Source organism: Myotis lucifugus, unplaced genomic scaffold, assembly GCF_000147115.1.
Source record: "Myotis lucifugus unplaced genomic scaffold, Myoluc2.0 scaffold_59, whole genome shotgun sequence".
NCBI classification, from domain to species: Eukaryota; Metazoa; Chordata; class Mammalia; order Chiroptera; family Vespertilionidae; genus Myotis; species Myotis lucifugus.
In genome coordinates, this window is record NW_005871107.1 from 1,391,237 (window position 1) to 1,407,765 (window position 16,529).

The window sequence follows — 16,529 nt, forward strand, 5'->3', positions numbered from 1 at the left end:
CAGTCTTTTTTCTATGTGTATTTTACACATTTGGGATCCTCCCAAAAGGATTATGAAACATAAGCATTAGGATCAGGATATGAGTGAGTTAATTTTAAACTGGTGAAATCTTGGATGCATGTTGTTTTATACATTTTATAATGGTCTGGCCATGTCATAGGACTGGCTTTGAGTCCAGATTATCTGAGAACTAGTGTGGAAAGTCACATACAAAAATAGGTTTACAGTTGTGATTACATGAAACATAGAGTTTATTCTTGTATTATTATTTATTAATTATTGTTATTTTCCACACAAACCACTGTAAACCTACTTTTGCCACACCCTGTATGTTTAAATGTATTCAATTTTATATCAGTAATCCCTTTTTCCCCAGGGTTGTGCATCTTAGCTGTTGCATATTATATCAAACTAAAGATTGGTTACCAGCCCAGATAAACAGCTTTTTTAAAAGGGAAATATATCCAAGTAGAATGAATTATTTGTGATTTTGAGATTAGCACTCAATGTTGATGGTATTTTAAAGTCTTTTAAAAAGAAATGAGAGGGGAAAAAAACTTTAAGAAGACTTTCCTTTACCTACACTCAAGAATGACTATGGAAATCTTTCCATAATCTAGTTATATATATCACCAAAATGTATTTTGGTATTTTGCAATCTTTGTTAGAAATACCATACAAATTTTTGGAAAAGTTATGAGGAAAAAGGCCTAACATGATATAAATGAAACTTTGTTCTTGAATTTTCTTCTATTTTATTGAAATGAATAGTGCTTTTGCCCTTGGAGTTTCAGTACATGATTTTTTGTCTCTTCATCTTTCTAATATTATCCTATCAATTTCTGAATCAAATTGTAGAACTTCTGTCTCACCCTGTATCATCTCTCTCTTTGTGGATTGTTTAGGTCTGCATTGGAAGGCATTGGGAGCTTCATCCCTATCAACGCAAAAACACAACTGACAAAAATTTTATTTTTCTGTGCTATCTGACTTGCATGCAATCTCATTCCTTTTGTTGCTAAATTCTTTGATATGACAAGGTCCCCTGTTTAACTTCTAGAAGTCTAGTCTCCATCTGAGCCCTTTTCTGAAATTGTTCTCTCAAAAGTTTCTCAATGTCCTCCTCCATGCCCACAAAGTCCACTCTCAAGCTACATTTTTATGCTTATTATTCTCATCATTATTTGTCTCATCACTTCTTTATGAGATCCTCCCCACTTGTTTTCTGTGAGATGTTAATTCCCCACATACTGTCACCCTCACTGAGAGAACAGAGGAAGGGGAATCCGCATTGAAGTCATGCAGACTTGGGCTCAGCTCCTGGCACAGCCTTCTGTCAGCTGGATGGCCTTAGGAAAATTACAATCTCTTGCTTCCATTTATTTCTTTTAAGCATACAACAATAAAGCCAAAGCTAGGCAGTCTGGGGCTTGTATGGGTGTTGCACAGATTGAGATATCCAGGCAAGTTCCAGCCCCAGGCTCTTTTGTCTCTAAGGTCCTCATGATTTTGCAGAGGCAGGTATTAGCTTTAATTTTCCTATCTGGAAAAATAACTATAATATTCACCTTTATATTTTATTTTAGGATTTAAAAAATGTATTTAAAGTATCAACCACAGTACCTAATGTCGAGTAGACACTCAACAAATGTTAGCTGTTATCTTCATTAGTGTGATTATTATTATTTGCCTATTGACTAATTAATGATGGCTGCTTGCATATTTTAACCTTTAATTGTTAATGAATCATGGTGAAGATATTTATACATATTTATAACTCAGTAAATTGGCTTCCTTAATGTTATTCCTTTCCATATTCCTTCCTATTCTGTTTCTAATTAAAAAACAGCAAAAAACATACTTTGCTTTCTTACTTTTTAATTTGTTTTTGAATTTGTTTTGTTTATTTGCTATTGAATTATGGGAGTTTCTTATATAGTTTGATATTAACTTTTTATCAGATATGTGGTTTGCAAGTATTTTCTCTCACTTTATAGGTTGCCATTTCATTCTGATAATTGTTCCTTTGCTGTGCAGAGGCTTTTCATTGTGATATAGTCCACTTATCTATTTTTTGCTTTTGTTGCCTATACTTTTGAAATGTTGTTGTCAGGAGTTAGAGGGAGAGGAAAATGGGGGAGTTTCTGTTCAACAGGTATTAAATTTCAGCTATGCAAAGTGAATGAGTCTAGAGATAGGCTGTGCAAATCTGTTCTCTCTTATAGTCTATACTTTACTGTACATATAAAGATGGTTAAGAGGCCCTAACCGGTCTGGCTCAGTAGATAGAGCATCGGCCTGAGGACTGGAGGTTCCCAGGTTCGATTCCAGTCAAGGGCATGCATGTACCTTGGTTGTAGGCGCATTCCCAGTGGGGGGTGTGCAGGAGGCAGCTCATTGATATTTCTAACTCTCTATTCCTCTCCCTTCCTCTCTGTGAAAAATCAATAAAATATATATTTTTTAAAAATGGTTAAGAGGATAGCTCTCATTTTAAGTGTTCTTACCACAATTTTAAAATTAAATAAATAAAATATCATTGGCAATAAAACAGGTGCTACCTTTCCTGTAAATTATTTTTAATTACCCTCAAGAGTAATATATTCTTCATTTTCATGTCTTTTAGGACAAAGAGGCAGTAAGATAATTTCCATTGAAGCTCTCAAGCTCCTAAAGACAAAGTGGACACTTAATATGTCCACAAAATAACCTAGCATAGTGCCTGTATCATAGTAGATGTTGAGTAAATATTTGTTATATAAATAAATTAATGATGCAGGGAAGTCTAACTATATTAGGTCAAAATCTATACTAGACACGTATTCAACGAACATTTATTAAGCAATTACCATGTGTCAAGCACTATTTTACAATCTTGGAATTTTGAAGTGAACATAAATAACAGCCCTATCCTCATGAAGTTTACATTGTAGTAAGCAAAGATAAGCAGAAAGTTAATTTAAAAATACATATACATATACAATCTATCAGATTGTTGATAAGTGCTATGAATAACAACAAATCAGGGTATAGGCAAAGGGCATGTGGGAAATTCTTGAAAAGTGTAATAGTTACTATATAACTAAGGTCCTCAAAGCTTAGTGGTTTGCAAGAACAACCATTTTATTTGCTCACAAGTCTATGGTTCAGCTATTTGGTTGAGTTCTACTGGTTAGTTCTTTTGTTGATCTCATCTGGTGTTATTTATGTGGCTGTAGTCATCTGGCAGTTCAACCGGGACTGGATGATCTAATATGGCCTAACTACAAGGCTGGTCATTAATGCCAGTCTCTCATCCTCAATGAAGCTAGTCTGAGCTACCTCGCATGATAGCAGAATTTCATGATGATAGTGGAAACTGTAAAACTTCTTGAGGCCTAGTCTCAGAAGTCACCCATAACTTCCACTGCATTCTGCTGACCAGATCAAATCACTAGGCTTATCAAAGTTCAAAGGAAGATGAAATAAACTCCACTTCTTGGTGAAAAGTTATAGAAAATTTGTAACTACTACAGATGGGAGTTACTCTCTGATATTGGATAGTCAGTAGTATCTCTGGTAAGATTACATAAGGGCAGAGACTTCCATAATGTGAGGGTATATTCCATGTGAATGTCTTTGAGGAGTGCATTCTGGGCCAAGGGAATTGTCAGCACAAAAATGCCAAGATGGAAAAACAAGGAGCTTAGTGTGGTTGGAAGTGATGGACAAAGGCAAGTGTGCTAAGAGATGAAGGTAGAAAGGCAGGAAAGGCCAAGTTGTATAGGTTCTTGTACGCCATTATAAGGGCTTTGTCTTTTGCTCCAAGTGAGATTGGAAGAACCATTGGTACAGTTTTAAGTAGAGTGACATGATTTGACGTATGTATTAACAGGAGCTCTCTGGCTGCTGTGTTGAAACTGAACTTCAGGGTAAGATGGCAAGAATGGAAACAAGGAGCTTAACAATGAGATTTGTCCAGATAAAAAATGATGGTGACTTAGAATATAAGGGTAAAACTGACAGCATTTTTCTGGAATAATTTTTAGGCAGAAAACATTTTTGGATTATGTAAAGTTTTCTCAACCAGATTGTGTGCTTCTCTAAGAAAGAAATTATGTTAATTTTTTAAAAATGTGTCTTCTACTTTGGCATTTAAAAAGCACTTACTAAATATTTATTGACTGGTTAGTGAAGACTCAGGCCTTGCTTCCAGATTGAACACAATCACTATAGGATGTGGAGTCTTTCAGATTTCATCTTCAAATTATTTTTGAAGACCAAAAGCAAGTAATGAGCCTAATAAGGTCCATTGATCCCTGGCCAGTGGTTCTAAATAGTTAGAGCATTGCTTCCCCCCCACTGCCCACCCCCCCCCACACACACACACTGAAAAGTCTAGGGTTCGATTCCCAGTCAATGGCATGTACCTGGCCTGTAGGTTCGATCCCCAGCCACAGATCCAGGCACATGTAGGAGGCAACCGATCGATGTTGTATCTCTCACATTGATGCTTCTCTTCTCTCTCTGCCTCTCTCCCCCTTCTTCCTTTCTTTTACTCTCTCTAAAAAAATCAATGAAAAAATTATCCTCAGGTGATGATTAACAACAACAAAAAGATCCATTAATACTCTTCAGGTTGCATTTCTACTCTATGCTTAAGGACAGAAAATGAATTAGGGCTGAGACAATTTGGATCCAGCAATATTAAAGTCATTCTTGAAAGATAAATAATTATTAAATTAATTGAACAAGCATATATTATCAAGTTCCTACTAAGTGAAAAGCAGTATGTCAGAGATTCAAAGTCAAACAAGACACAGTTCTCAAAAGTAGTAATAATCTAGCTTGGCATGGAGTGCGCTCATTTTGTAAAAATGAAGAAAGTGAGGTGAATTTATCAACTAATGTTTTGAGATGGGTGAGTTTTAGGCATATAGGAGTTTGGGGAAGATCCAGTGTAGAGTATTCCTGAATCTAAGTCATTTCTAGATAACAAATTGGAGATCTGGTGTTAATAGGATGGAGGGGCCACTATTAATTGCAGGCCCAGCATAATGGACAATAAGGCTGGGTTCTTCCTAGTGGTAGCAAGGTACCTGTTTCTAAATTTCATCCCAATGAATGAAGCATATGTACTTTTGTTGGTATTACTCCTTTATAGTTACATACAGAGGTTGGCAAAATTAAGTTTACAGTTATGAATACACAAAACAGCTAATTCTTATTATTTATTAACTTGTATTTTTCCATACAAACAACTGTAGAACTACTTTTTCCCACATCTGTATATATAACTATATACAGATATATATATGTATATAATGCATATATATGTATTATATGCTAGTACATAATTTCTGTAAGCTACGATAATTGATATAAAATTAACTTTGAATCTCCCAATCATCCATTGAATCAAACTACAGAGAATATCATTTTCAGAAGGAAAAAAGAACTTTAACTTTTACCTATTTTGTTGTTTTCATAATTTGGAATTTAAACTTTTGTATCACTTCAAACAGTAAATGATCTCATGAAAGAGGTGGAAGATGCTTGAAGTCTTGAAACACTGGCATAAAATCAATGCGTGGTTTGTTTGTTTTTAATGTGCCATAGGGTTTATCACTTAAAAAATAAAATATCAACTTGAACTCTAGCTCTTTAGCTAACTTTATCTGTGGTTAACTCATACTTTGTTAAAACTATGACAACAGTGCCACAATGTTTGCAAGTGTGAATAGCATACATTCAGATCTTATAACTTCATACAGCATATTCATTGCATTTTGTTTTAAAACAGGTGACAATTAAAATTTAGCATTAAAAAATCTCTAATTTGGAAATCAGAAACCCAGCTTTGCTTCTCACTCTGTGACTTAAAACAAGTTTTCTAAATCCAAGGTACTTCACTTTCCTCATCTATAAAACTAAGTGGTTGGGATAGATCAGTGGTTCTCAACCCTGGCTGCACACAAAAATCACCTGGGGAGCATTAGAAAGTCATAATGCCCAGGCCCCACTCAGGGTTTAATTTTTAAAGGACTCCAGGTAACTTTAATATATGGCAACTATTGAAAACCAGTGGGCTAGATGATCACTAAGGTTACTCCTAGCAAAACTTTCTAATTTTATGATTCACTGTGTTTAGACATAGTAGCATTTGCTAGAGATAACATTGTTTTCAGTATTTGCAGTGTCCTTTTAGTATTTGAAATTAACCTCAAAATCTGTTTCTACTCAAAACTGAAAACATCTTATCTGTACTCCAATTTTATATTTTGAGAATAATTTTAAACAAGTGCATATATATGTCATTTTTGGGGAGTGTAACATATGCATTAAAATAGCATAGATTTACCTAATTCTTAGAAATTAGCACTGCTATGAATGGGAAACAAGTACTTTCTTTCAGTATGCATATGTTGTAAGGATAGTGTACTAAGAATTGTGTATAAAATTTTTAAAGTTGCTATTATAGATATTTTGATTTTGAATAAATGGATCATTAATACCCTAAGAGATAATAACCCCCCTAGAGCATATCAGTTATTTATAACCAATACTTTACACATTGATTTATTTTGAAGCAGAATGGACAGTTTTATAAAAGACTGATTAGAGTTGAATATCTAGCTGTGTTTGTATTTCAAAAGATAAGCTTGAGCCCAGCTGGCATGGCTCAGTGGTTGAACATCACACTATGAACTAGGATGTCACGGTTCGGTTCCCGGTCAGGGCACAGGCCCTAGTTGCAGTTGTGGGGTATGCAGGAGGCAGCTGATCAATGACTCTCTCTCATCATTAATGTTTCTCTCTCTCTCTCTCTCTCTCTCTCTCTCTCTCTCTCTCTCTCTCTCTCTCTCTCTCTCTCCTTCTCCATGCCTCTCTGAAATCAATAAAATATATATATTTTTAAAGATAAGCTTGAGTTTTTGAAACACTTTTGAAATGTGTCAGAATAAGATTTAACTGTTTTTTACTAAACAACTTTTTCATTGGAGTTAACATGTATTTTTTTTCCTTTAAGCTTAAATACTAGAGAATATAACCAAATGCTACATTGCTTAAAGTTCCCATAAAAATTAAGAACCCAATGATATACTCAGATCCACAAAGAAACTGTAGATCCTTAGGAAATTAGGGAAAAGGCCACAAATAAATATTAAGCTAAGAGGGAATGGTTTTGGGTCTTGTATTTTCACACTGTTCTGTGCTTGTTGGTATGTACTTTTGAATACTTGGGACAGGCAGACTCTTCTTCTAGCCAGTCTAATAATAGGTAGAAGGAGAAGTCAAATGACAGCTAACATGGGTGAATGTAGGTGTAACCAACAAAGAATGTGCTGGTTGTATGGAATTTTTGCAGGCCTAGTTATTTTTGAAAACTATTTGAAAAAAAATTTAATGCCCAGAAAAGACACTAAAGAAATGTGTGATTTTTAGTATAATTTGTATGTATCATTTATTTTGTGTTTGACATAGTCTGTTATTTTTATTATCTTTAATGTTCATACATATTTCATTATATTTTTGATGACAACCTAAACTTAATAACTAAGAATAATTTACAGATATACCGTTAATCACAGCATGCAAAACTATGACATTGGAAGAATAATGTGACTGTTGGAATAGTCCACATGTTTAAAAACCTTGTTGTGTGCAGACTGGGAAAGCTGTTTTGCTTCACATTAGTTCTACAACCTATCAGTTTGCTTTACAAGGTCTCCCTGAAATCAATCAGACATGTGTACCATGCTTTCAAAGGATTTTATATAGTAGGAATAAGCTATGAAATGTTTGAAAATACAGGTGGTGGGAACTATAGGCTTTGTAATAATAGTGACATGTGTATGCCAGTGGTTTAAAAACTACATAAGAGTTTTATACCATTTTAAAATATCAAGAGGTTTTATGAAACAGTATTAAATTTAGCATCAGAATGGCATCACACTTCTTATTACTCAGCTTTTGGGAGTGACCAAATGTAGACATTGGTAGTTACCTCCTCACCTTTTAAGATCTTCTCTCCTACTCATCTGCTACAAATTCTGGCAGTCTCCTATCAGATGCATTTATCTGAAGCATTGTTTTGTGTTTTATTTTTTGGAAAGAGCACATCAATGGTACTCAATCATTTATATTATTATCCATTCATTTAATCAGGTGTAGTCAAGAAAGGGCTGCTAATTCTAAAGGAAGGTATAGCTGGGAGTCACATAGCCTCAGGAAGGTACACATGCATAGAGGTGAGTGGCATTAGAAGAATATCATGCTGCAGGGAGTGAAAGACTAAAACATGGAGACCAGTGTCACTTATTTACCAACTTCGCCTGGGTCTGGGCCAGGTCAGCAATGCAATCGTCATACAAAGTAAAGTAAATTGACCTACTTTCCTAAAGATGTCATATGTAATTTATATGATCTTTAGAGTTTAGCAATATTTTATTGAACATAGACTTTATATCTGACAGCCAAAGTTTATTGATGCTAACAATTTTTGAGTAAACAAACATCCATTGCCTGAATATAAATTGATAGCTTTTCCTCATAAGAGGTCTTATTTACAGTGAAGTTTTTTTCCTTATTAAGACTGAGTTAATTTAGTGGTTACAACCACATAATTTGAAAAGTATAAATACCAGACTCCATCTTGAAAACACAGATACTGCATTATGCAGAAGTTATGTTTAAAATGTGCTAGATTCTCTTAAAGGTATTATTCTTCTTTTACTCTAATCAGCTAAAATAAATGTTTTTCCTTTGGCCTCAACTGTTTGTCACAAGACGGGAAGAGGCAGACAGCTAATGAAATAAATTGTATGCTGCTATGGTTAGGTAGAATTGGAATTTAATACTGTTGCATTTGGTTGAAGGTATAACTGATTTTTTTTTAATTTGGCATGTTTGAATGACATCATGAGAAAGAAAAGAGACTTACCAAAATTTTAATTGGCTAATGCTTAGAAGTATTTGGATGAACTTAGGTATAATTTTTATATAACTCTCCCCAAATACAGTGTATTCATAAAAGAAGTTGCAATTAAGAGTATTTTGAGTCATGAATATTAATGCATTAAATCATTAATATTAAAGAGATATTGCTTCTAGATAACAAAAGCAGATTATCTGAATTATATTTTGTAGCTCAACTTGGACATCCAACTGTCAGAGAAGCCTCTCTCATTGAAATCTCTCAGAAATAGACTGTGTGCATATTTAACCCAATAGATTTAGGTATTCAGAGATGAAGTAGGTGAAATCAAAAGTACCATATCAAAATTAACGCCAAGCCATGTGTTATCCTCTTTGAGTTTTAAAGTAATTTTAATACAGATATTAACTTGGTTTGAAATTTAAACACACACATACACAGGTTTGCTAGTTGGAGAGTTTCCAAGCCTGGGGGAGGGGAACTGACAATTGGTGCAGTCAGTATATTACACGTGTAATGATAATAAAGTTGATTGGTTAAGCTCAATAACTTTTTTAATTTTCTGCCTCTTCCTATAGAGTAGTTTAGCTGGGGGTGGACGGGTTCTCCCCTCACTTCCCTCCCTACTAAGGTATATGTCCATACCATTTTTATTGTTCTGCTGGGGTGGGAAAAAAACCATATGCTTTAGAATTCTGAATGGCTATATCAAAGAGAAAATTGAAACAGGCCCTCTTTCCCCATCCTACCAGACTTTGGGGGTGGGCATTCATCTAAATGTTCTAGCTGACTTGGGGTTAGCTTAATGCTTCTACCCCAGGGCAAAGAGGGCGGGACAGGGGAAGAAATGTTAAGAGCTTCAGAGATGCTTTGGGCTGAGTGAAGTATGGAGTGGAAAGCTTATGTCTGAAACTCACCCCTCCCCTGGATACCAGGCATAGGCTATGAGAATCGGAACCAGCTGATGCCGCTGCTGCTGTTTCCCGTTTCCAGGGTGAATTTTTCACAGCAGCTAATTCTAAAGGAAGGAAAAATCCCTAACCAGCAGCGGAGAAGATCTTATACCCGACCCAAGCTATATAACCTTTTAGGCAGGCTTTTCAGAGAAATCCGCATTTTAAAAGCAAGCATTCACAATCCAAAAATACAGGATGGGAATCCGAACTGCTATGGAAAGCCTCCTTACACTCTGAGTGTTTGAAATGATCCGATGAGCATAGGAAGTGGCTGCCAAAGCTCTGGCGGCTCCTCGTGCTGCTGCCGCTGCCGCTGCCGTTCCTCGCAGAGGGCTGGACAGAGCTAGTCCCGGTTTCAGCACCCACGGCGCTGGACAGCTCTCTGAACACACGCTGCACCTCTGCCTGCTTGCTTTTTTCAAACACTCGCTTTGCATAACTGGAGATGCATCTAAATTACGTCCTGTTCAACAACAAGTAGATTTTTTTTTTCCTGTACGGGAATTACAGTAGACGATTCTCTTAATTAAACTGCATTTTCTTCTTTACGGATTTGGCCGTCAGGCGTATTTATCCCGATCTCCCCCCCTTTGCAGGAACGAGTCTTTGGGAACGTGGTCCACCCAGGGATGTAAAACTGTGCTTACCGATGCATCCCATACGAAATGCTTATGTGATCGTCTCTCTACCTTCGCCATTTTGGCTCAGCAACCTAGAGAAATAGTAAGTAACAAAGGGAAAACACGGCTTTAATGCAAAGGCAGGGACATTGTGGCAAGTGTTTCTCCAGGGAACTGCATTTTAATGGGGAAATAGAAAATGTTGCAGGGTGGCAAAATCGGGCTCGTCTCCTCAGCTACAGTAGCTTGGTGAAATGAATTGTAGTTGGTGTGCTATAACTAAATTCTAGTCAATTTTATGTCTTCTAACTTGAAATTTTTGCAGTATAGTTATGAGAATGTACTCCAATCATATTACTGATATGCTGCAAACTTTCAAATAAAAATAATTGCCAACTTAACCTTTATTTTAGAACTGGAAAGCTGTTCTGGGGAATTTGTGAGGACACTGTTGGTAGTAGAATGAAGACCCCCCAACACTACAGCCAACACATAGCATATCTGCATTGAATATTTTCAGTATGGGTTTTCTGGGGGTGTCCTTGGATATTTATTTTTTAAAAATCAAATGAAGTTTTCCTGAAAGCATGGAATGTCAAAAACTATAAGACCATTTCTTAAAAGTATATAGGTTTATAAAACTTATTTCTGAAATTGACAGCTGTATAAACTGTCTAAAAGAAAAATAATATCCTCATCAAATGTATTTTGAAAATTATTTTAAAAATTGAAATACTGAAAAATAAGATAATTGTGACTTTCTTGTTTAAATGTGGCCTGAATATACATTACTCTTCTTATTTTGATAACAACAATAAAAAACCCACACTCTATTATAATTTAATGTGCATGTCTAAGATTTGGAAAACAGTTTATCTTAAAGTGCATTTCTTCAAACTTTCAATATTAAAAATATGAAAAGCAATATATTTCATTAGTTAGTATCATGCTAGTATCTGTGAAAGAAACATCTCATTTTGTTACTGCTTGTGTTCTTGATACATTTTTTAAAGATATAAGGCTTATTGTTCAAGGTCATGTATTTAGGGACTGATACTGGCACTATGAAATTATCCCTGCATATTTTGTTCATAGAAAAAAATCACAGAATATATTGTAAAGTCTTGCATTAGAAATTTGATTTTCTTATATCCTTAGAGACCAAGGAAGTGAAATTAAACGAGAGAATAGTTGACTTAGAATGAAGTTGTGAAAAGTCAGAAAGTTTGAAAATCTTTCAATATTTAGATACCAGATTCAGGTCACATAATGAGTTGTAAATAGGAGGATCAAAGTACATTTTACTAAGAAACATATTGTGAAATAACTGAACTATAATTAGCCCAAGAGAAATGAATGCTGATTCAAATTTTAGCTGGAGAAAGCTTCACATGTGAATGTTGACCAAGTTGTAGTTTTAGTTCTTTATTTTAGAAAGCCATGAGTAGGTAATATGTCATTATCAAGCATTTTAAACTCTAAGGCATTTATTTCTTCACATTAGGGTGGGTGAGCTAGAATTAGTCATTTTAGAGATTAAGAATATGTGAACAGAGTGGTTACTGGGTAATTATCTGGTAACTATAACAACTATCTTCTTGGCTATTTTTGAGTGTCAGGATAGTTTTGCTGAGTTTGAAGTTATTTTAAAATTCTTTTTTTGTTTGTGTGTTTCTTTTGTTTAATTTGCAGATCATGGAATCCTCTGGTACACCTTCAGTTACCCTAATAGTAGGCAGTGGCCTTTCTTGCTTGGCCTTGATCACCCTAGCAATTGTCTATGCAGCATTATGGAGGTATGTAATCAATAAATCCAATTGAAATGAAATGCTCTGTCTTTCCAAGTTAAATCAGTGAATATGATAACCATTATTATGTCTTCTTTTATTTATTTACTGGAAAAAGTATTTTTGTACAGTTATAATTGCTGTCATTCAGCTATAATCAATGAGCACAATAATAATAAATGTTTACCTATTTGCCCGTGGTAAGAAAATAAACAAAACACACATACACTTTTCTTTCCAATTCAAATGATGGTAGCCTTCAACAAGTTGCTTACCCCCAAGCATGGTATTCTTATACGCCAACTTCAGTCTTTGTGTGGTTTCTATCCCAACTGCTGTTGAGCTTGAAGATTTGATAGTCAAATTAATTTCTCTGTTATAAAAATATGGTTTCTAAATTCTTATGTTTAAACACATGCTTTCAGTATGTCACAGACAATAAGTAAAGTCTTCTATAATATTAATGCACAAACATTATACCTCAATGCTCTGAAAAGGTCTTTGGTTGAATGGTTTGAATAAAGCAGATTTTGACAGATGTAAACAAGAGTATGTGATACAAAAAAAATATTTGTATAATTTTTGAAATTACATGTGCTTGATATGAAAATTTAGTATTTCTCAAAGATTTGTTTTTCTATTAAAATTAGACCTTTGAAGTTTATATCCACTCTCATAATAAACCAGTACATAACCAAAAGGCCAAACTTCCTAATGGATTTTAAATTTCCTAATGTTAAACATTTTATATGCTTTTTTATTGTTTAAAATATTCTAAAAATAGTTATATTAATAGATAATTCTATATTATTTTCTGAAAAAAATGCAATATTAAAATGCAAAATTAGCCTGTCTTGGATTTTACTTATCTTTTATTTAAGGTAAAAAACAATTTAGTTGAAAAATTATTTACAATTTAATAAGGAAAGGTCATTTTATTTAACATTCTTTTAAAAAAATCATTGTTCTCCATTATATTTTTTATTCCTTTGCGGGCAAGATTGATTGTTCAGGATATTAAATTGTCAAATATATTAAAAATTTCAGTCCAGCTGGCATGGCTCAGTGATTGACCTATGAACCAGGAGGTCATGGTTTGATTCCCAGTCAGTGTACATGCCCAGGTTGCTGGCTCAATACCAGGAGGCAGCCAATCAATGGTTCTCCGTCATCATTGATGTTTCTATCTCTCTCTCCCTCTCCCTTCCTCTCTGAAATTAATGAAAACATATATTTTTTTAAAAAATATATCCTTTATATAAAAATAAAATATATACACACTCTTGGTCCATTGGCACAGATACATAATAGAGGTTTAGTTTTCCTGTGAAGGAGTTATCTGGTAATAAAACACTGACAGAGTATGACAGTCTGATAAAGTATGGCCAATCCCACAAAATTGAGGACATGCTTGGTCTAGGTATGGCATTGTAGACAATAGAATGCAGGGTTTAGGGCTCAGTCAAGTAGCCATTGTTATGGTAATAAAAGACCAAGATGGAAAAAGGCTGGGAAGAAGTCAACTTTCTCTCCCACAGTTGTCTGAATGCCACTTTAGGAAAATGAAGGGCCAGGATACCAAAGTATTGAGAACTAAGTTTCTACTTATCAGCACTTAGAGTTCAGGCATCAATTCCACCTTCTTTTCACCCTCAATGCATATAGCTAACACTAACACAACACTGCCAAGATAAATGATATGTAAAATGTGTCAAAGAGGTACAGGATTAATTAATTCATAGTAAGGTTTTCTTTAATCCAGAAAAATCCAGGCAGCTGTTCAGTGATTCTCTCTCATCATTGATGTTTCTATCTCTCTCTCCCTTTCCCTTCCTCTATGAAATCAACAAAAAATATATTTTAAAAAAGTTAACACACCGTGTTATGCTCTTCCCATCTAGAGATATGTCCTTTAAATCTATATATTGAAATGATGCATTCATAAATTTTGCTTAAAATATCAAACATGTTTATAAAAAGTATTAAAAGCTGAGACATTTTGTACTAATTTTTTAAGGCAATAATGTGACTCAGTGTAAATGAAAATGGAAACATCTAAAGACTCTTCAAGGTGGTCAATCTTGGTCTTTTATTACCTTGATTTTATTACATATAGAGCAAACAATGTCAGTGAAACCCTTTTAATAATTTCAACTGTGTGCTTCTGCTGTCATGGAAGCCATTAACATCATATAAAGGGTCAGTTTTCTTTATTTCTTAAACTTTATATGTTGCTTCTCCGACCAAAAAATAATTTAAAAAACCCTCTTAATATTTGATTATGTTTTCAGCATCCCAGTATATGGTTTATTCCATTTTTTAGATACTGATGATGCAGGGACAAGGTTAAGCCACTCTTGAGGCCATTACAAAATTGACCTGGGTTAGCTCTATTTGGGTTTGTTTTGTGAGGAAAGTTAAAACACAAGTAGAATTGTGTGTGTGTGTGTGTGTGTGTGTGTGTGTGTTACTCCTGGTTTTGTTTTTGTTTTTCCTCTGAAATGTGTGATGGAATGTGGGGGCTTCTTTCTAAATGTTCCTCCAAGACAGAGAGAAGGAACTTTGATAGTTTTTATCCAAAAAGTGCCTCCAGATCTCCAGCACCCCATCTAACACTGCACAGGGAAGTCCACGCCTACTATGAAAAGTGATTTCATGTGCTAATACAAATTAAACACACAGCAACTACAAGTGTGTCTGTTTGTTACTGTCATTCAGTGATTTACGATGGGGTACAGTAAAGCAAAGTAGCTGTTACTGTTCGTGGTAAACAGCTGGGAGAACATTTGATTCTAAGCAGTTTTCTCCATGGCTTACAATCTTGATGCACTTACAAATTATATGACAGACTGTCTACAAGCACTTCTTCATAAGGGTAAAAGATGGCAGATGTCAAGTAATTTTCCAGCCTAATGTGAATTATTATTTGTAGATTAGATTAGTTTTCAGAGCTAAAACATTCGTGTGGGTTTCTTTTTGAACAGTTATTCAGGAAAAATAAAATTTAAGAAGTAGCAGCCTGACTGCATAAAAATACTTGAGTGGATGAAATGGTGGATGAAAGTGTTCATGGTTTTATGAGAGTAATGGAATCTGTCTGGTAAGCAAAGGAGACTTTAGAATCTGTGGTTTTTCCTTTGATTCTCAGAGTTTCTATTGGTTGATTTATATGATAATACTTTACATATAATGTACACACATATTTGTAAAGGTAATTATACTAATTAACATATTTGCAAGAAATTTTATTTATAGTAAAAAAACTATATTGATAACAGTTGTGCAACTTGGGCCCTATCAGAAATGTCATGTTGTCTTCACTGATTTCAAAAGAAGAAGAAAAACAAGTTCTAAAGGACCCTAGGACATGCCATGCCAGTATAAAATTGGGTCTCTAATAATAATCTTTATTCTTTTAAACTGTTTTTAATGTTTCTTTTCTCTTGTAAAGGCACTATTTTAGTGTTTCTTTTTCTGGATGAATTCCACCAATTTGCATAATACAGAATTTTTTATCTTTCTGTTGAATTTTAAAATTGGACACTCTTTCTTTCTTTGGCTAGGTACATACGCTCTGAAAGGTCCATCATTCTAATTAACTTCTGCCTGTCTATCATCTCATCCAACATCCTCATACTGGTTGGACAGACTCAGACTCATAATAAGGTATGACTGGTAATTATTCTGATTATCTTTGTGCGTTTATGGTTTGACATAGAGTTGGTTACTGATCATCCAAACACTTATTCTAGATAAAATGGAGAACATTTGACAAAATCATTTTTTAAATTATTTTCTGAATAAAAGTATTAACTCTTCCAGACCAGATATGCATTCCCTTGGATTAATTTCCTGGGTATCGAGAGGCTGTTTATAATAGTAAAAAATATATGTTTGTTAAGCATTATATCAAAGCTCTATGAGTTCAAAGCCTTAGAACATCAAAAGCACAAATTTAGATTCTTTATCCTAATTGTAATAGGATTGCCTGTGTTTTGGTCTAATTTATTCACATACTGATTCCTAAAAGTCAACTATAAATTGCTTAAAAGTGTAACATAGATCTTGAAAATCTACCCAAAAATTTTCTATAGGTAATAATCTAAGACAGTATTAGGTGAAAGTGACACTAGGTTTTATGCCTTTTAAAAAGTTTTAATTTTCCAAAAGTATCTTGATATATAACCAACATTGCAATTCTTCGGCTGTATTGTCAGTTTCAACAGAAAGTAGGTCCTGTTTATGAGAA

The 16,529-nt window shown here is 34.3% G+C and overlaps 1 protein-coding gene across 2 annotated transcripts in view; it reads left to right on the forward strand.

Annotated features, from left to right (window-relative positions):
* Nucleotides 1-16,529, forward strand: part of ADGRB3 (adhesion G protein-coupled receptor B3) — a 677,464-nt gene that overhangs the window by 515,618 nt on the left and 145,317 nt on the right. For both annotated transcript variants that reach the window (XM_006089322.2, XM_006089323.3), the window contains 3 exons: nucleotides 10,470-10,596; nucleotides 12,186-12,289; nucleotides 15,844-15,946. In XM_006089322.2, the coding sequence (XP_006089384.1) occupies nucleotides 10,470-10,596; nucleotides 12,186-12,289; nucleotides 15,844-15,946 (334 nt within the window). The remainder of the gene's footprint in view (nucleotides 1-10,469; nucleotides 10,597-12,185; nucleotides 12,290-15,843; nucleotides 15,947-16,529) is intronic.